Genomic DNA, 20,868 nt, shown 5'->3' on the forward strand with positions numbered 1-20,868 from the left:
CCAATTCTGAAAGATTGCAGAAACCTCTCAAACTCATGTCAAACTGATGCCATCGACACAAGCCCAAAGCCTATCAGTGCTTTCTTTAAATAATCTAAAAAGAGCCATTACCACTTGTCATATATTTAACACCAATTAAGCACAGCACAATTACATATAAAACAATGTATATCATGAATTTTACAAATCATCATCCAAAAAATAAATGGTATTTATAAAAGATACAGTCCAATGTCCCAATAAAGTGTCCCCGCCTTTGCAGGAAAAGTGCACACTTGAAAGCTTCAATCTTCACCGCCAAGCTTGTGCCCTCCACCATGTGGTTAATATTATCCGCTCACCTCAAAGATCTGACCCCTTTCAAATCTGTTTTAAGGTCAAATCAAGCTTGCGTATCATTAACGCACAACATGGTACCTGTCCCTTTTTAAGAATCTGCATCCAGCATTGGTTATTCCATGATTTTTATTCCCTCAGCCTCATGGTTAGACCCACCACGATAACCATATAGAAGACTAATAGCTCTCTCTCTAATATATATAAAATATGTATGTATTTGTGTGTATGTGTTTATATATGTATGTGTGTGTATGTATGTATGTATGTATGTGTGTGTATATGTATGTGTGTGTATATATATATATATATATATATATATATATATATATATATATATATATATATATATATATATATATATATATATATATAAAATATAAAAAAAGCAGATAGCCTGGACACTTAGAAAGGAAGCAGCTTCATTCAGTGCTCAAATAGTGCACAGTAGCCCCAACAAGATCAATGTATTGGTCTCTCTCACAACCCAGGAATTCCTTCACATGCACATGACGGCAACTGCGTTCGTGGCTCCGCCCCTGTACACGTTACAATTCCGATCTGGGTTGTTGATATTTATATATTTTGCGGATGATGATGTTATGTTTTGATTTGTAAAATTCACAAGTGGAAGACCTACATTGTTTATATGTGATTGCGCTGCACATAATTGGTGTTAAATTTTGAAGAAGGGGGTGTTGTGGATCCACACTTACAGTGTCACAGCAGCAATCGAATTGAGAAGATATTTGTTTTGAATATTGTTTTGCTGCGCAGATTGATCACTTATAATTTTTCTTGTCATATATTGCACATCCATTCACCATACCCAAGTCTGGAAGATAACCTACTTCTTTACACTTACAGGTAACCTCTATTACTATCTCCCATGGTCATCCACTAAACCTGTAGTAACAATGACATCTTACTGGGAAGATATTAGTCATCGTCTAGATGCTGTCAACATTTTGCTCACTATTATCGAACGTCTGGTAAGATTACGATGTCGTTTTTCTGATTTTTACTAATCTAAATTGGCCTTATTTTCTACCAATCTATGTAATATGAATATTATTCTTATACAGGATTTACATAGCGCCAACGGTTACACAGCACTTTACAATAAAGGGAAACTGTACAGTTACAATACAATGAAATACAGTTAAGGGGACCCTGCTCTTAAGAGTCTATGATCTAATAGTGGGGCAAGTGGTACAAAATTACAAAATTCTGTAACTGTGGCAGATGAGCTGATGGACGTAATAAGATTAGTTGGAGGCATTATGGGCCTCCCTAAAGAGATGAGTTTCCAGGGAACGCCTTAATGCAGCCAAACTAGGAGATTGCTGGACAGTTTGAGGCAGAGCATTTGGGGGGGGGGGGGGGGGGTGGAAAGAGAGAGAGAGCAGAGAGGACAGTTTGGGTGATATTTGGAGACCAGATTGGTGATGTAGCTCTGGGCAGTGTTGCAAATGGCTTTGCATGTTAGTATTTTGAATTGAATTCAAATATAGGTTTGTGTAGATTAAATGAATGGAATGTGTAAAACGTACCATTCTAACTAGATTTTCAGGTTTATACATTTTGAACCTTTTTATATGCATTTCCACCTGATGTTTTTAGTACTTTTTCATTTAAAATATTTTCAAATTCGTGTTTGCAGCAATCCAACATTGCCACCTTGAAATCGGCAATCCAGGGCAAGATTCCTGAGGCTCGGCTGGCAGAGATATGGCTAAGATTAATTGATCAGCTGATAGAGGACATTATGTATGTATCTCTATAACCATTTTAGAATGTGAACATCTCTTGGTTAGTCATGCCTGGTGCATATACAATATGAATGTTCCATGTGTAGCTTTACTCCAAGATGATGGCTGTAGTTCTACTGTAAAATTGTGTAAAGTACTGGTGAGGATTAAAACGCCTATCAGGTTTTAGATGGATAGGGAGTGGATGGCACTGGACCCCTGAAACTTTATTACCACCCAATAGTGTAGAGATCATGTTGATGCACAATTTTTGGACACTAGACTGGTGGCTTCTGAACAGCAGAGGGCTTCAATGGTCACCTTGAGCTGTGACTGGAAAGAATTAATTTAGAATTGAAGTGCCATACTGTGATGATATAGTCCAGATACACTTTTAGTCCAGTGTAAATTCAGATAAAAAGTGTACACACAGCCTACACGTTTCAGGGACTAAACCTCGCCCCTTTTATCAGGGCTGAAAAATTACATAAAATGTATTCCTGAATGTAACCTGTAATATGATTCTCATAATCTGAAATGGGAGGGTACAATAAGCAATTAAGTATATGATCAAATAATAAAACCTATGTAATCCATATAATAAAAATCATAAATTAATGAGATTTAGCGTGATAAAAGTGGTTTGTAATTTTAAAACATTCAATCAGAATTGGAGTGGGTCACTCCTGCTGTCTCGAATCTGTCAGACAGAGATCACATCAATAATGCGCTCCCAGTATTATACCAAAATTAGGCATAAAAAAAAAAAAGTGGGTGCAATCTCCATATATTAAAGAAAAAATAAGGGGTTGCACTAATAACTAGGTTCATCAATATAGTGTCTACAGTGAAGATAATTGAGTCTTAACTATGAATAAATCAAAAATATTGTGCAAACATGACATGTGAAATACATTCATCAAATAAAGCCATCAAAAATGATATCTTAGTGAGTCCCAAAAACATCAACAAAACCCAACAAAAGTCCAAGTGATGTTTATAATTAATCCGTGACAGCAGGAAAGGGTCCACCACCAGAAAATAGAAGGGGTAGCTCCTTACCAGATGGCCGTGACCCCCCACTACAGAGGATCACAGCAAGCAGAAATCTTTACAGGCCAGAGTTAGGAATTGCCCACGATATCCACTAGAGGTCCTCACACCATCAGTCACCGCAATGAGCCCATGGCAGCGATCCCATAAAACACAGAGGAAGCGAAGATGGATCTGGATGGCTATCGTAGAGCTTAGCAGCAGATGTACTTCAAAGAAAGGAGAGGAAATGGCTGGAGGAAGCTGATGCAAGGCCTGATGGGATTGAAAGTACGGAGGCTTGCATGTACCAAATCTAACCAGCTATTCTAAATAACAGTCATTTCCTCTCCTTTCTTTGAAGTACATCTGCTGCTAAGCTCTACGATAGCCATCCAAATCCATCTTCGCTTCCTCTGTGTTTTATGGGATCGCTGCCATGGGCTCATTGCGGTGACTGATGGTGTGAGGACCTCTAGTGGATATCGTGGGCAATTCCTAACTCTGGCCTGTAAAGATTTCTGCTTGCTGTGATCCTCTGTAGTGGGGGGTCACGGCCATCTGGTAAGGAGCTACCCCTTCTATTTTCTGGTGGTGGACCCTTTCCTGCTGTCACGGATTAATTATAAACATCACTTGGACTTTTGTTGGGTTTTGTTGATGTTTTTGGGACTCACTAAGATATCATTTTTGATGGCTTTATTTGATGAATGTATTTCACATGTCATGTTTGCACAATATTTTTGATTTATTCATAGTTAAGACTCAATTATCTTCACTGTAGACACTATATTGATGAACCTAGTTATTAGCGCAACCCCTTATTTTTTCTTTACTTATCCACAATTGATGTTTGTTGTGGGGTTTGCAGCTTTTCGCATTATAGAGCACTTTGGTTTATTAGCGCGGTTTTTCTAAATTTCCCAATCTCCATATATTGCAATAATGTTTAAAAATTCTTAATCTTCATACAAAGTCAAAGGCAAATGAAGGACCGCACAGTTTCAAGCATAGCAATGCTCTTCATCAAGCTGCATGTGATTTTTTTTTTTTTTTATTTAAAACATTCATAGTATTATATGAATGTGCTTTTGTGTGCCAATCACTGTAGCTGCAAGTTTAGGTATTTCTTTCTGTTAACCATTTTACTGATCCCCGTCATTATGACCATATTTTAGATGTTTGCTACCAAGGATCACTTGATATAACTTGTCATCTTCTGCCGTACCTGACTAGTGACTTTGTGCAAAGGACAGGATGTGTGGTCCATTGAAGAAAGGACAGTAAATTAATCTCATGTATATGCTGTATAGAATGTATTAGTGGAATGAGGTTATAATTTGCCTGCTGCCAAAGATATATAGAATGCTCTGCCTGAGCTTTATTATAGACTGTTCTTCACAGTTATAGGCAAAGTCAAACTTAAAGCCTGAGTCTACATTACATTAAAAAAAAAAAAAAGTCGGCACAACAAGGAACAGTAATTGCATTCAATGAGAAGTGTCCCTTGTATGGGAGGTTGTTCCTTTTTTGATATTTTCAGTCATTTGCACCCCCCCCCCCCCATACCCCATGCAGTAGTAATCTTCCAGTGCTTCGGGGGGTTAATACTATTAACTATACCCTCCCTATACCCTCCCTTTCAATCTCCCTTCCAGCAGTCATAGAAGCTGTACTATAGTTTCCTGCAGTGAACGGCGCTCTGATTAAAGGAGGTGGACCTTTCATTCATCCAACGTTCTCATTTTATGGTGCGCTTTTCATTGATGAAAGCTAAAGTACTGCGTCTATGAATGGAGGAGGGGGGAAGGGTGGAAAGAGCGGCATAGTGAGCAGTCTTGAAGAGTGCCTATGACAAGTTCAGCAGCTGTATTAATTCATGGGGCACTGGAACTTTACAGATGCAGGGATATGAAGGGCGAGTGAAGATTTCAATTAATATAGCAGCCACTAGCACAAGGTACACTTCTTATTGAACAAATGCAAGTATCATCCCTTGTGCGGATTTAAAAAAAAAATAAAAAAAATTAGGATTTAATGTTGTATACTTTTATGTTTGCACATTTTGCTTTTATTTAGATGTTCATTGTGAGAGTTTTTATATATAGTTTCTCTGTGATCGTCCCTTGTTTAGGAAGCCTCTTCCCTCTCTGGAAGGAAAATCCCATGTCACAATGCTGGATATTCAGCTAAATAAGCTCAGACAGACGTCTCTAAAGATGATTGGGGAGGCCGCAGTCAGGATGAGAGCAGAAGCCACTGATGTAAAGTTAACACTGTCAGACATTGAGGACTGGCTGGAAAGGCTGCAACAAATATCGGAGGAGGTCAGTATATGTATGTGCAATCCTATCTAAGCAAACCTCTTCTAAGTGACCTGATTGAAGAGCCTGGCGCCATTGGGTACTAGATTTTATGAAATATAAACACTTTTCCAGAAATGTTATAGTTTGGTCACCAACAAACCTATTGCATGCAATTTTGGCTGGTTTTATACTAGTGGTAGGCTCTTTTGATTGTAATTCCTTCTCACAAACCCACCTCCTCTAAGAGCACTTGTGACATAATGTTGGATGTGGCTTTAACAGATCATGGCATTAAATACTGACTGTTTTTAAATAGACAAAGGCAGACAAAAAGTGGAAAGGGGTTTGAATTTTTCACCCTGTGATTTTACAGTATGTAATGTGATGTATAGTTGCAAACAGTGGTGGTGGTTGGTTGGACGCATGGATGGACGGGGGGGTGCCCGCGCGCCCCTAATGGACAGGCTGCTGCTGGTTGTAAAGGTTATGGAGGATGTGGTCGTTGACTCTAGAGTCATAATAATGTGACTTAATTTGTCCATAAATGTTAAACAATGGCTGGAAGTGGATTCGTAATGTGACCATCTTGGCTATAGAAAGGGTGTTCTGGTAAGAAAAGCATTCTGAAAGAGCATTGGAGGGGGAAATGAACGTAGGCAGTCCTGGTATTGGGCACTAATGTATAAAATATACAATCTTCTATAATAAAATGTTGTTGTACTTTTTATTCTGTCACCATCTTTTATTTGAACCCGTCTCATGTTTATTTCTTCCAGCCACAAAACAGTATGCCGGATATCATCATCTGGATGATCAGAGCAGAGAAGCGGTTGGCTTGTGCTCGCATCCCGGCCCACCAAGTCCTCTTCTCCACCACCAGTGAGGATGCCTGTGGGAAATATTGCGGAAAGACCCAGACCATCTTCCTACAGGTAGAAATCAATCAGATCACCAGAATGCAGCTCATTAGTCAATTTATGAAAAGTTATAAGAGTGGAGAAAGACAAGTGATCTTTCTCAACCTAATCAAAGCAGTAGATGTTGGAAGTATGTTCGTCTTATAAGTGTTCCCTGTACCGAAATATTTACTGCATCCCAGATAGGTCTGTACTTTCTATGACTACAAAAATTCCTAGCTGAGCGTCCTTTGTTGTAACATTTATATACCTTCTCTGAAATTCACTCTAGTACCCAATGGATAAGAACAATGGTGTGAAGATTCCTTGCCAGCTAAGAGTCAATTTTTGGTTGGGACTATCTGCAGTGGAGAAGAAATTTAACAGCTACTCTGAGGGGACTTTCAGTGTGTATGCAGAGATGGTGAGATAGATACATCTTCCTTATAATTTTAATTCATATTTTATTTGTGGGTAAGGCTAAATGTGAAGTTTGCTTGGCTACATCACCCTGTATCTTTTTAGTCCCCTTCTGTATAACAAGGGTGTGCTTTCTCCATTGTATGAAATAGATACAAATGCGATACAGGGTAGGTTCTCTCTTAATGACTGGCAGGCTTGCAGATCTGGCATAGCACAGGGTAGTTGGGGGTAATATATTTTAAAAAACAGAATAGTCCTGCCATTGTAATTTTATCGACTTGTTTCTTTTCAGATGTGACTAGGAATGTGACCTTTTTTAAATGGAGCAGTTCATATATGAACACAAATGCTACTTTCTGGAAATGTTATTTCATTTTTTTCAAATAATGCTCTCTGTTTTTACTTTAAAACATACTGTTTAACTAGTTGCAGACTTTGGGCGTGATACACACGGCAAAAAAAACGTATTAATTGTACAGGGTGTGTGTAACACATTGTCTCTTTACCCTGCTTCTGGGACTACCCCTTCCCAGTATGCTGTAATTGTCAACAGTGATTTATCAGAGATAGCATTACGGTATACTCGGAGAAGAAGTAGGCAGCTGGAGCTGTCAAAAAAAGCAGCCTGAATCAGTGTCTATAAACACTGCTCCCGACAAAGATACAGTGATATATATATATATATATATATATATATATATATATATATATATATATATATATATATATATATATATATATAATATAATATTGGATAATCTATATTTTAATATTTAAACTTTTTTTTTTTTTAACATATTTACACATCTCCCATTTAAAAGGAAAGGAAATACTTTTTATTTCCTTTGTAAATAATTTTTCAATGCTTTGTACCAGAATCATAATTTTAGTGTCATTTTTAACCACTTGCCGCCCACCCACAGTAGTCGTACTGCAGACCAGGCGACGTACTGGTGCATCGCAGCCTTTCTACCATGTACGGAGCGTGTGTGCGTGCGCTCCCTGCTGACCCGTGCTGGGATTGGACACAGCACATGTTTGGCAGCTGATTTCAGCCAGAGATTTTCACTGAAAACAGCTGATCGGCTGTGGCGAATCACACACAGAGGTCTGTGTTTACAAATTTGTGAGAAAAAAAAATTATAAAAATTAAATTTGTGTACAGTGTTGCATGAACATGCAATTGCTAGTTAAAATAGTGCAGTGCTGAACAGCAAGAAATGCCCTGGTCATGAAGAGGTTAAAAACTTCTGGAGGTTAAGTAGTTAAATATGACAAATTTACAGAATAAAAAAGTAAACAAAATTGTATTGATATGGTTTGTTAATATCCTCCTTAAAAATTCCAAATTTAAAGTGTAGTTTGTTTAATTTTTCTAAATATAATTTTTCATATATTGACATTATGCTAGACAAATAATGAAGGTTAAACAAAAAAATTATGGTATTAACAAACGTGGAAAAATTTGATTTTTTTTTTTTTTTTTTTTTGCTTCTCACCAGTATGAGAACCAGGCTTTGATGTTTGGAAAATGGGGAACCACAGGTCTGCTGAAGCGGCCCAAATTTTCTGATGTCACTGGAACAATGAAGCTGAAACAAGAGAGTTTCCTTCCACCCAAAGGCTGGGACTGGGAGGGTGATTGGTGTGTGGACCCTGAGAGGAGGTAAGAATTGCAGAGATCTCTAAACATCTTGGTGGGATTTTTTTTATTGATCGAATTTGCATGCGTCTGGATCACATTCCATCTTAATGAATAGGTGATGCCAACACCCGTCTTTTCCTATGTTCGAGATTGTCAGAACACAGTTCTGAAATTTTAAAGTGAACCTGTCATAATGTGCTTCTATTATACAACCTTTTGATAATTCTAGTTGTTGATTGTATTGTTCTTCCTGGAGTGAATGTACAAAAAAAGACGTTTTGCTCTAGATCAGTTAATACATGTTGGGGGATCAGCATGACATTCAGGCAACTAACATTTCCAGAAGAAGGCTGACCATTACAGGTTTTTTTATTAAAGAAATAGTGTTGCATGCACTACATGCACATTTGAGCTTTATTGGATGCAACTGATAAAGTTTGCCCTAAAATGGGCATTCTTGTATGCTGCCACAAGATGGCAGCACCGTCAAGGCTAATGAACCTTAGCACTTCTTTCAAGGTATTTTGCTGTCCCTGACTTGTTCATTTTATAAAACCTTCAATAGCAATAGTAAGGCATAAGAACGAGCCTGGGGGTGTAACAATGTTCTGCTCTGTACATGTTATTATAGTTAAAGGTACAGTAAAGAAGTAACTAAGCATACTTGCTAAATCTGGGACAAGATTACAGATGTTAGGATAGTCATGGATCATCACTGTCATTTCATCTGTTTGGGAATTAACCCTTCATGTATACATGGCAAGTGACACAGTATATATACTGCTAGATGAGGTCTTTCAAAATTGTGGACACTCCATAACTGTAGAGGCTTTGTCTGGATTCTGTTTGGTGATGTGAGGATTGGTGTCCTGCTTTTTTTTTTTTTTTTTTAATCATGGTAGTTGCAAAACTTTTATAGGTGTTGGCGACCCTATATACAATCACTATATGTATATACTCTCACCGGCCACTTTATTAGGTACACCTTGCTAGTATTGGGTTGGAGCCGCTTTTGCCTTCAGAACTGCCTTAATTCTTCATGGCATATATCCCCCGCACCATTACACCATCACAACCAGCCTGAACCGTTGATACAAGACAGGATAACCAGCCTGAACTGTTGATACAAGGCAGGATGGATCCATGCTTTCATGTTCTTTATGCCAAATTCTGACCCTACCATATGAATGTCGCAGTTGGAATCGAGACTCCTTAGATCAGGCAACGTGTTAGAAGATTTTAAGTTCATTATTATTTTAAGTGATAAAAGTTTCTGAAAAAATATATGAAACACATAAATGTTATATGTAATTTGTGATTGTTTCTGAAGGTTAACAGGATGGAGGACAGAGGACAGAGGAGTGGTTTAGCTGGGTAGATATTTCTATTTTGAGTTGCTATGTCAGGACAATGGGTGGAGTAATGTTGCTTATCTTTAGACTATAGCCATTTAAAGTATATATGCAAATATGGGTGTTACTAGGATATGCTGACATAACATTTTGAAACAGTATAAGAATGGATCAGATTCATGGTAGAATAGGAATGGAGTAGGGTTGAAGAGAGAGAAGTAACCCAACACTTTGGAGAATGTAACATCAAGATGTCTCCTCCTCCTCCTCCTCCTTCTGAGACCATCACCATGCCACATGTTATCGATGTATGTCTTGTCTTTGCTTATCTTTCTGAACAAATAAACAACCTTTCTGGAAGCATCGTATGAACAAAGGATTCTTCAATTTCTACTAAGAAATGAATTCCTAAAAGTAAGTTGGAAATGCGGCCTTGGACAAAGTACAGAAACATATCTCCTATACACCCTACCCTCTAGGAGAGAGGTCACTCATATATATAACATAAAGACATTGCTATACATCCAGAAACGCCCCTGAGAATGAGACTAAGAATATCTATAGTATTAGATATTCTACTTTTCTTTCACAACGTTTTTCCAATCTTCTTTTGTCCAATTAAGGTGAGCCTGTGAGAATTGTAGCCTCACTTTCCTATTCTTCACCATGTCTAGATACCTAAATGCATTAAGTTGCTGCCATGTGATTAGCGTTGTGTTGTGTTGCCCAGCAATTGAACAGGTGTACCTAATAAAGTGGCCGGTGTGTGTATAATCAATGTATAAAAGGTATAATTGTAACAATTATTCAATCGATGTCCAGGGATTGTTTTGGAGGCTAGTAATTTAACATAAGTGTGTTTTTGAAGTGTTCAGAACATACTCTGGGGGCTTAGGGAAAACAAATTTTGGAATGGGTGTAAAATGAGGGCCCACTGCTTTTAAAGGTAGCTCCACTTTTGTAAAAAAACAAAACAAAAAAACCCATCAAATAAAAAGTATACAACCATATACAATTGCTATAAAAGCCATGATGTCATTTTAATGTTTAAAATTGCCTTTCCTTTTTAATCTGCAGCACTTTCTTAATTTTTGTCCTAAAATTCAATGTAACTAAGCAACGTAAAGCCCTTCTGTACACCACTATTGTATAGAACATCAACACAAATGCCATTTCCTGCTTCAATGATTGGATCACTGATTTTCCCAGAAGTCTGCACTAAGATAAAGGTCAGATTTTGGGCAACCCCTGCAATAGGAATTTATCTTTTAGTAAGATACACCCTAATAGTTATTTCATAGCTCCCAACTGTCCCTGATTTTGAGGGACTGTCCCTGATTTGGCGCAATGTCCCTCTGTCCCTCTTTGCCCGTCATTTGTCCCTCATTTTGATCTGATCCATATAGTTGTATATAAAATGCACTTTTTATCTTTCAAAAAGTGTTTCCCAGTGCTAAACTTTTCATCTAAATTCTAAATGGCTGCATTTGTAAATGTTAAAAGCCAATATAAAGTAATAGGAGTGGCAAAAAAAAAGTCCTTGTGGATTTGATTAACCTTTTTTGGGGTTAATTTTCCTTTAAGGGGGTGTGTCAAGGGGGCATGTCCTATGCCTACATACGTTTTGCAATTAGGTGTCCCTCGTTCCTGTCTCAAAATGTTGGGAGGTATGGTTATTTTACATCTATAGGAAATGCAGCCCCTGCAACCTACCTTCTTAGAACACAGAAATTGCATTAGCTGATTATAATGACCCAGACCCTCCCAATCAGCATGAGTATGTAATCGGCTATTTCTACAAAGCAACAAATACTGTGGGAGGAATCTGCTACAACGTTGTTAAAATCCATGCAGCGGACACTGATCACCCAGAGGGGTGCTTTGTTTTTTTGTTTTTTTTTTTCCCTCAACAAAAGTGAAGTTACTCTTTAAACCTAAGGCTTCATTCACATAGGCTCTGTGACCCATACACTTGAAGAAACTATCTGTGTGTCTAGAGCAGCCTGGAGCTGTGAGCAGGCAAGCTTGTTACTCTATGGGAATGCAGAGGTTGTACAGACACAGCTGCACATCCTAATCTGACTGGGTGGATGCATGGCCCCAAATGCATACTATCTGCCTTCAGGACATATTATATATATATATTACTGTATATACTCGAGTATAAGCCGAGTTTTTCAGCACATTTTTTTGTGCTGAAAGTGCCAACCTCGGCTTATATTGAGTCAAGCACTTTTCTGGTGCAAAGAATTACATTTTCCGAACTGAATTTGGGGCCCTGTATCTCGGGACCACTTGGTGCTAGGAACCCCGAGATACGGGGCCCCAAAGTCAGTTCGGAAAATGTCATTCTCTGCTGCAGAAAAGTGCTTGACATTTTCTGAACCGACTTTGGGGCCACTTGGTGCTAGGAACCACAACTTTAGATATGTTGTAGTGCTAGTTCCACTGGGTTTGCACACCAAATTTGGGGTCCCTAGCACCAAGTGGCCCCAAGATACGGGGCCCCAAAATTGGTCAACTGTGTCCATCTGCAACAATGTCATTTCGAGACCCAAATTTTGGCTGCAGCTAGGGGGCATCTAGGAACCCTTAACTACAAAGTTTGAAGTTCGGGGGACCGATGGCTGCAAATGGGCACAGTGAGGCTGCAAATGGGCATTTTTGACCCTCTTTTCCACTTATAGTAGCTGTGCATTTCTCACCCTAGGCTTATACTCGAGTCAATAAGTTTTCCCAGTTTTTTGGGGGTAAATTAGGTGCTTCAGTTTATATTCGAGTCGGCTTATACTCGAGTTTATACGGTACATCCATTCTATATAAAGTAGATCCTCTGATAGAATATTGTACTTCTATGTGTAACAGGTTTATGAGGCCTGTTTATAACGTTTGAAATTGCTATTTATGGAAAATGATTATGATAATAAACCTATTTTTCGTTGCGATATCAGATCTTCTTTATGCACTTCTGTAAACTTTAAAAGAAAACCTCTCAAAACAGTGCAATTTGCATTAAAGCAAAAAAGCTAAAGTTTTACTGACCTTTTTATAGATAATCCCCATGTTGTGATTATATTGTGAGACTAGCCAAGTTGCGTTTTTGGTTTTCGGTCTTCGAATCGCTGATCTATTGTCTTTCAGCTTACTAACCGAAGCAGACGCCGGTCACAGCGAGTTCACAGATGAAGTATATCAGAATGAGAGCCGCTATCCTGGTGGTGAATGGAAACAATCTGATGAGACGTACACAGATGTTGTAAGTAATGGAAGCAGCCTAGAAATTAATGTGGTACTGAGTGACTTGTGTGCTTATTTAATCAAGGCTCGGAGCAATGCGTACATTGCAGTAAGCCATTCCATCCAATCTTTTCATTGTTCATGCCTTTCTGTCCTGTAATGGATTGGCTGTTTACACTTTTCTATCAAATACACTTTAATTTAATTTAAAAGAACTGTGTTTTGTACGTATATTTGTATTATTATAGTCAGGCCTTACAAAATGTTTAAAGTGGTTGTTGTTTTTTTAGTTTGTTTGTTTTTTGTCAGGTTTATAGGTTTATATATGAGTATTTCCAATTTTTCCATTTCTATTTATTACTAGGTGCTGCTGCGGGCCCAATTTTCGTATTTATCAGGCTAATCTGAACTCCTGGAAAAAAAGCCAATTGTTTACAATGCTCAGTAGCTTAAAGTGGTAGTAAAATTTTAACTCCAGGTTTTCGCTAACCTTTTAGACATTTGCAGAATGGAAAAATGTTGTATCGGATAGATTCGTTATGTTACCAATTTTGTTTAGTTTCAGGATTAGTTTAGTTTTGTTTTCATAAAATTTCATTTAGTTTATTAATTTTCTAAAGAATTCCAATTTTTCGGAACAATTAGAACTTGGATCGGTAGAAAAATGATCGACCAATTTGAATTCTGTATGAAGAATAGCCGGTGGAGCCGCGGTTCAGGAAGCCAGCCGCCACGTCTTTAACAGCTGATGGCTGGTCAGCGGCCTTCCCCCACTGACTGCTGAAATGTAAACAAAACAACAGAAAATCCCCCCAAAAAAGCAGCACGGGATCACCCCACAATCCATACCAGGCCCTTTGGGTCTGGGGTCTGGTATGGCTTTTTAGGGGAACCCACACCAAAATTAAAACGACTTTGGGGTCCCCCCAAAATCCATACAAGACCCTTATCCGAGCACGCAGCTCGGCAGGCCAGGAAAGGGGGGATGAGCGAGTGCCCCCCCTCTCCTGAATCATACCAGGCCACAAGCTCTCAACATGGGGGATGCTTTGGGACAGGGGGGCTCTGCCCCCCACACAGCACCTTGTCCTCATGTTGATGGGGACAAGGGCCCCTTCCCGACATCCCTGGGCCGTGGTTGTGGGGGTTTGTGGGCAGGGGGCTTATTGGAATCTGGAAGCCCCTTTAACCACTTCAGCCCCGGAAGGATTTACCCTCTTCCTGACCTGAGCACTTTTTACAATTTTTGGCACTGCGTCGCTTTAACTGCTAATTGCGCGGTCATGCAATGCTGTACCCAAACAAAATTTGCGTCCTTTTGTTCCCACAAATAGAGCTTTCTTTTGATGGTATTTGATCACCTCTGCGGTTTTTATTTTTTGAGCTATAAACGGAAAAAGACTGAAAATTTTGAAAAAAAAACTATATTTTCTACTTTTTATTATAAAAAAAAAAATCCAACAAACTCAACTTTAGTCATACATTTAGTCCAAAATGTATTCAGCCACATGTCTTTGGTAAAAAAAAAAATGTCAATAAGCGTATATTTATTGGTTTGCACAAAAGTTATAGCGTCTACAAACTAGGATACATTTTCTGGAATTTACACAGCTTTTATTTTATGACTGTCTCATTTCTTGAGGTGCTAAAATGGCAGGGCAGTACAACCCCCCCCCCCCAAATGAACCCATTTTGGAAAGTAGACACCTCAAGGAAATTGCTGAGAGGCATGTTGAGCCCATTGAATATTAATTTTTTTTTGTCCCAAGTGATTGAATAATGACAAAAAAAAAATAAATTTACAAAAAGTTGTCACTAAATTATATATTGCTCACACAAGCCATGGGCATATGTGGAATTGCACCCCAAAATACATTTAGCTGCTTCTCCCGAGTACAGGGATACCACGTGTGGGACTTTTTGGGAGCCTAGCCGCGTATGGGGCCCCGAAAACCAAGCACCGCCTTCAGGATTTCTAAGGGCGTACATTTTTTATTTTACTCCTCACTACCTATCACAGTTTTGAAGGCCATAAAATGCCCAGATTTCACAAAACCCTCCCAAATTACCCCATTTTGGAAAGTAGACACCCCAAGCTATTTGCTGAGAGGCATGGTGAGTATTTTGCAGCTCTCATTTGTTTTTGAAAATGAAGAAAGAAAAGAAAAATGCATTTTTTTTTTTCTTTTTTCAAATTTCAAAACTTTGTGACAAAAAGTGAGGTCTGCAAAATACTCACCATACCTCTCAGCAAATAGCTTGGGGTGTCTACTTTCCAAAATAAGGTCAGTTGGGGGGGGGGTTTGTGCCATCTGGGCATTTCATGGCCTCCGAAATTCTGTTAGGCAGTGAGGAGTGAAATCAAAAATTTACACCCTTAGAAACCCTGAAGGCGGTGCTTGGTTTTTGGGGTCCAGTATGCGGCTAGGCTCCCAAAAAGTCTCACACATGTGGTATCCCCGTACTCAGGAGAAGCAACAGAATGTATTTTGGGGTGTAATTTCACATATTCCCATGGCATGTTTGAGCAATATATCATTTAGTGACAACTTTGTGCAAAAAAAAAAAAATTTGCCTTTTTTTCCCGCAACTTGTGTCACAATATAAAATATGCCATGGACTCGACATGCCTCTCGGCAAATAGCTTGGGGTGTCTACTTTCCAAAATGGGATCATTTGGGGGGGGGGTTTGAACTGTCCTGGCATTTTATGCACAACATTTAGAAGCTTATGTCACACATCACCCACTCTTCTAACCACTTGAAGACAAAGCCCTTTCTGACACTATTTGTTTACATGAAAAAATATTTTTTTTTTGCAAGAAAATTACTTTGAACCCCCAAACATTATATATTTTTTAAAGCAAAGGCCCTACAGATTAAAATGGTGGCCGTTTAATTTTTTTTTTTCATACAGTATTTGCGCAGCGATTTTTCAAACACATTGTTTGGGGAAAAAACACACTTTTTATAATTTTAATGCACTAAAACACACTATATTGCCCAAATGTTTGATGAAATAAAAAAGATGATCTTAGGCCGAGTACATGGATACCAAACATGACATGCTTTAAAATTGCGCACAAACGTGCAGTGGCGACAAACTACATACATTTTTAAAAGCCTTTACAGGTTACCACTTAAGATTTACAGAGGAGGTCTACTACTAAAATTACTGCCCTCGATCTGACCTTCACGGGGATACCTCACATGCATGGTGCAATTGCTGTTTACATTTGACGCCAGACCAACGCTTGCGTTTGCGCGAGAGCAGGGGGGACAGGCGTGCTTTTTTTAATTTATTTATTTTTATTTATTTTATTTATTTTTTTGCTTTTTTATCTTATTTTTAAACTGTTCCTTTCATTTTTTTTTTTAATAATATTATGTCAGGGAATGTAAATATCCTCAATGATAGCAATAGGTAGTGACAGGTACTCTTTTTTGAAAAAAATGGGGTCTATTAGACCCTAGATCTCTCCTCTGCCCTCAAAGCATCTGACCACACCAAGATCGGTGTGATAAAATGCTTTTTCCAATTTCCCAATGGCGCTGTTTACATCCGGCGAAATCTAAGTCATGAAATGCTCGTAGCTTCCGGTTTCTTAGGCCATAGAGATGTTTGGAGCCACTCTGGTCTCTGATCAGCTCTATGGTCAGCTGGCTGAATCACCAGCTGCATTCTCAGGTTCCCTGTTGGAACAGGAGAGCCAGAGAAAAACATGGAAGACGGTGGGGGGAGGGGGACATTCCCTCTCACTGCTTGTAAAAGCAGTCTAGAGGCTAATTAGCTGCTAGGATTCCTTTTACATGAAAGCCGACGGCTGGCTGAAAAGAATGATACCAAGATGATACCTAAACCTGCAGGTATCATTCTGGTATAACCACTCAAATTCCAGCAACATACCAGTACGTTGCTGGTCCTTGTTGGACATATATTGTAATCTTTTTTTTCATGCCTGTGGGCTGAACGAAAAAAATAGATTGATCGGTGGGTATGCCCACCATTAGAATACCTCCCTTCAGCCACCCTCTTCTAATGATGGGCATACATGCACCATTTATATATGCCAAAGCATGGAGGCATCCGCCCCAAAAGTTAGGAGCAAATCGCCCCTGCTGCCCCCATGCTTCAGCATATATGCTCTTTTTTTTAACTGTGGTGGTAAAATCACCTCCGACAGCGCTGGAGTCACAGCTTTATGTATCAAGGGAAGAAAACGCTGTTGCTGTCAAGATAAATAAATCCGCTCTGCAGCTGAATGGCCTACCTGAAAACGAACAAATTGTTAACAATAAAACACAGTAAACAGTAAAGTATAAAAAATTGCATACCTGAAAAGCAAACATGATAAAACATAATAACAATAAAACATTGCAGAATAGAATACAGTAAAAAAGAGCAGAACAATAGAGGGAGAATAGAGAGAGAGAACAAAAAAAAAGACAACTATAAATGTATACAGTTTATAACTGTAACCGGTTCGGTTCTCTCAAAATGTGATGGCATCTTGGGAGACCCTGTGAAAGTGTGCCTAGTCTGTGCAATGCTGTACCCTACGCTAATACTCAACTAGTGTATGGTAGCGTTCAAAACATTCACCAATGCAAAGACCAGGATTGTCAGGACAGGAGGGACAATAATAGCGGGTGTCACGCCTGTATCCGCGCTTGCTGCAGACACAACATTTTCTTTGGGGGGGGGGGGGTTGTTGGGTAGGGGTACTCGGAAGGACATAAAGAAAATGCCTCTCATGCAGCCGACTGCATTTGGTTGGGGATGTGAATGGGGGAAGTATGGGTGCTGCAGAAGTGGTGGGTTCCCAATTAGGATTGGCAAATGCAGCAGGAAGGGCACTATGGGCACGACGGGCCTGTGTTTGTCTTCTTGGTAGCAGCGGGACACTACTTGTGCTTGCCACCTCACCAGCTTGAACTGCACTTATGGGACTCGCCACGTCACCAAGTGTTACTGCAGTGCTGGTTTTACTACGACCTGGGTGTACTAGGCCACTGGTGAAGGAAAAGCGGCGCTAGTACTGCTCTGCTCCATACGAGGGACCTGCGATTCCTGCACCTCAACAACAGCAGAAGAAGATTGGGGTCGAGTACGCCTGACCTTGGCAGGGACCACAACTCCGTCGTCAGATCTATCTGTCATGGAGCCGCTGTCCTCTACAGTTTCGTATTCTGAGCCTGAATCTGACAAATGAGTGACTTCTTCTTCACTATCTGTCATGCTCAGAAACGTGTAGGCTTCTTCACTACTGTACCTTCAATTTGCCATTTTGGGCTCTAAATTTAGTGGTGGTAGTGAGCTCCTGACTGTTAGCGACTATATCAAAACGCTACCAAAAAACTGTTAGCGATCGCAGGGATCAGGCCTGACTCTGCGAATGCTGCAGTTATGCATTTAGTGTTTTGTAAGTGACAGTGATCGATCGATACTGCACTTGGGTGGGCTGGGCCGGGCCGGGCGGAGGGGCAAAACGCAGGTGCAAGCAGGTATCTGGGCTGATCCTGCTAACACTGCGTTTTTGGGAACTCTAAACTGCTGGGGACGCTAGTATAGATCTGATCGGATCAGGTATTGATCCGTTCAGATACTATACCACTAAGGGAAGTGTATGGTGCGTGCGTGGGTGTTAGCGGTACTGGCACTAACCTGACGCTGCCTGGGGCGACGCAGACCCTATCTGACCCTAAAACCTAACTTGTATCACCCGCCGGGTGATCAGGGGGTTAAACCTTTATTAGGTAATAAACGGCGGGTGCCCTGACACTATAAAAAATAAACTAACTAACCAGCGTCACCCGTAACAGTTATACGGTGATCACTAGTGAAAGGTTTAACTAGGGGGCAATCAAGGGGTTAAAACCTTTATTTGGCAGTATATGGGGGTCCCTGACGCTATAAAACGCTGACAGCGAACCTAAATACTTATCTCCCTAACTAGCGTCACCTGTGACATTAAACAGCGATCAGAAAAAGATCGCTTAGTGGCACTGGCTACGGGGGGTAATCAAGGGGTTAAAACTTTATTAGGGGGTATACTAGACCTAAAGGGGGCTTAATACTAACTGCCCTACCACTTCTAACTCACAAACTGACACCATGCAGTAATGAGAAAAAAAAAAAAACTGCTATTGATGTCAGTGACAGGGGGTACAGGGGGGTGATCGGGGGTGAAATGTGTGCCTAGTGTGCTTTACTGTTAGTGTAGTGTTGGTGCACTTACTTAGATGTCTTCTCTCCTCGGCGCCGGAACGAAAAAGATCGGCGCGAGAAGAGGTGACATCAAATAAGTGGTCTCCCCCTCAGCATGGATCGCTCCCCTAACGATGCCGACCACCTTGGGCGTGCGGGAAGCAGATCACATACCAGGCATGTGATTTTGCCTGCCCGTGCCATTCTGCCGCAGTATATCTGCGTTAGGCAGTCGGCAAGTGGTTAACAAGGGGGCCCCCCAAATCCCACCCCCCTAATGTGCATGTGCATGAGCACGTTGTACCCCTACTCATTCACTAAAAGTGTCAAAAATAAATACAAACAGATGGTTTTCGACAAGTTCTTTTATTAAAAGAATTTTTAAAAATGTCCTCCGTTGTAGATCCATTGTCCTTGACGCAACCGCTGGACCCAGAAAAAAAACACTCTGCCCACGATAAAGGCTGAGCGCCTACTGCAGGCTCTGCTTTTTGACTGTTCTTGTATAGGTAAGAGGCGGAGCCACCTGGCGATGTCGCCTGATGACACCGCCCCAGCATGCGCCGTTTAGTGAAGTCACAAAGGGTGGGGCCACCAGGTGATGTCGCCAGGTGGCCCCGCCCCTCACCTATTTAAGAACTGTCAAATGGCAGAGCAGGCATTCGGTGGTCAGCGGGCAAAGCTTTTTTTTTTTCTTGTTTCCTTTTTTCTTTTCGGGTCTGGCAGGAGTCGTGATTGATGGATGTACACTGGGGACGGTGTGTGTGTTTTTTTTTTTTTTTTTTTTAAATAAAGGATTTGTCAAAAACCTGTTAAAGGGGGCTTCCAGATTCCGATAAGCCCTCTGCCCGCAGACCCCCACAACCACTGCTCAGGGTTGTCGCCTGGTATGGTTTAGGAGGGAGGGGCTTTTTTTTGTTTGTTTGTTTTGACCTGAATTAGTAACCTGCAATATATAACATTTTTGTGTTTAGGTGTAAAATGGTTTCAAAGCGGAACTAAGGCTGGCCATACTTTACACAATCTTGTACAATTTTCTTTTTAGATTTGCCAAAACCAAATAATATGAGGTCAAACCTAAACACTTTCAATTTGTATGCAATCAGGCAGGCCCTTGCACTACATAGTTGAAGGTAAATCCTAATGGAAATTGAATAAGAAAATTGTATAATCTATGACCAGTTTATGCCCAATGATTTTAATGGTCTCAAAAAAATGGTTACATTCACAGCATGCATGGACTGCTGTCACATTTGCTTGTGCTGTCAAATCATCCAATGGCTGGTGTCATAACTGATCACATGTTCAGCACCATGACAGTTGTGGATCAAACAGAAACTAAGATGGCAGCTTCCTTGACTGAAATGGATAGGAGGCTTTAGTTTCGTCTAGAACCCGTTCACACCATGGTGGAGACATCATTTTTAATTCACGCGTTCTGCAAGGGCACAAAAAACATCGTTCTTGATGTGCCCTGTTCACACCACAACGTGCAGATTTTTTTCTGCGCAGGAATCTGCAACGGCTAAAAAAAACTGACATGACCTCAACATTGGTGTGAATAGGGCACATAACTGCGCACTTAAAAACTGACTGAAACGCTCATGTAAACTGATGTCTCTGCAAGTGCAATTTGCTCCATTCACTTATTTGTTTTTATTTTTTTCCTATCTGTTTTCATGC

The 20,868-nt window shown here is 40.0% G+C and overlaps 1 protein-coding gene across 3 annotated transcripts in view; it reads left to right on the forward strand.

Annotated features, from left to right (window-relative positions):
- The window catches only part of MYOF (myoferlin), a gene marked incomplete in the record, with an annotated part of 231,955 nt that overhangs the window by 122,783 nt on the left and 88,304 nt on the right, over positions 1-20,868 (forward strand). For all 3 annotated transcript variants that reach the window (XM_073596030.1, XM_073596031.1, XM_073596032.1), the window contains 7 exon segments: positions 1,204-1,328; positions 2,000-2,106; positions 5,254-5,446; positions 6,202-6,357; positions 6,614-6,745; positions 8,247-8,410; positions 12,883-12,997. In XM_073596030.1, the coding sequence (XP_073452131.1) occupies positions 1,204-1,328; positions 2,000-2,106; positions 5,254-5,446; positions 6,202-6,357; positions 6,614-6,745; positions 8,247-8,410; positions 12,883-12,997 (992 nt within the window).

This window comes from Aquarana catesbeiana, linkage group LG08 (genome assembly GCF_042186555.1).
Source record: "Aquarana catesbeiana isolate 2022-GZ linkage group LG08, ASM4218655v1, whole genome shotgun sequence".
NCBI classification, from domain to species: Eukaryota; Metazoa; Chordata; class Amphibia; order Anura; family Ranidae; genus Aquarana; species Aquarana catesbeiana.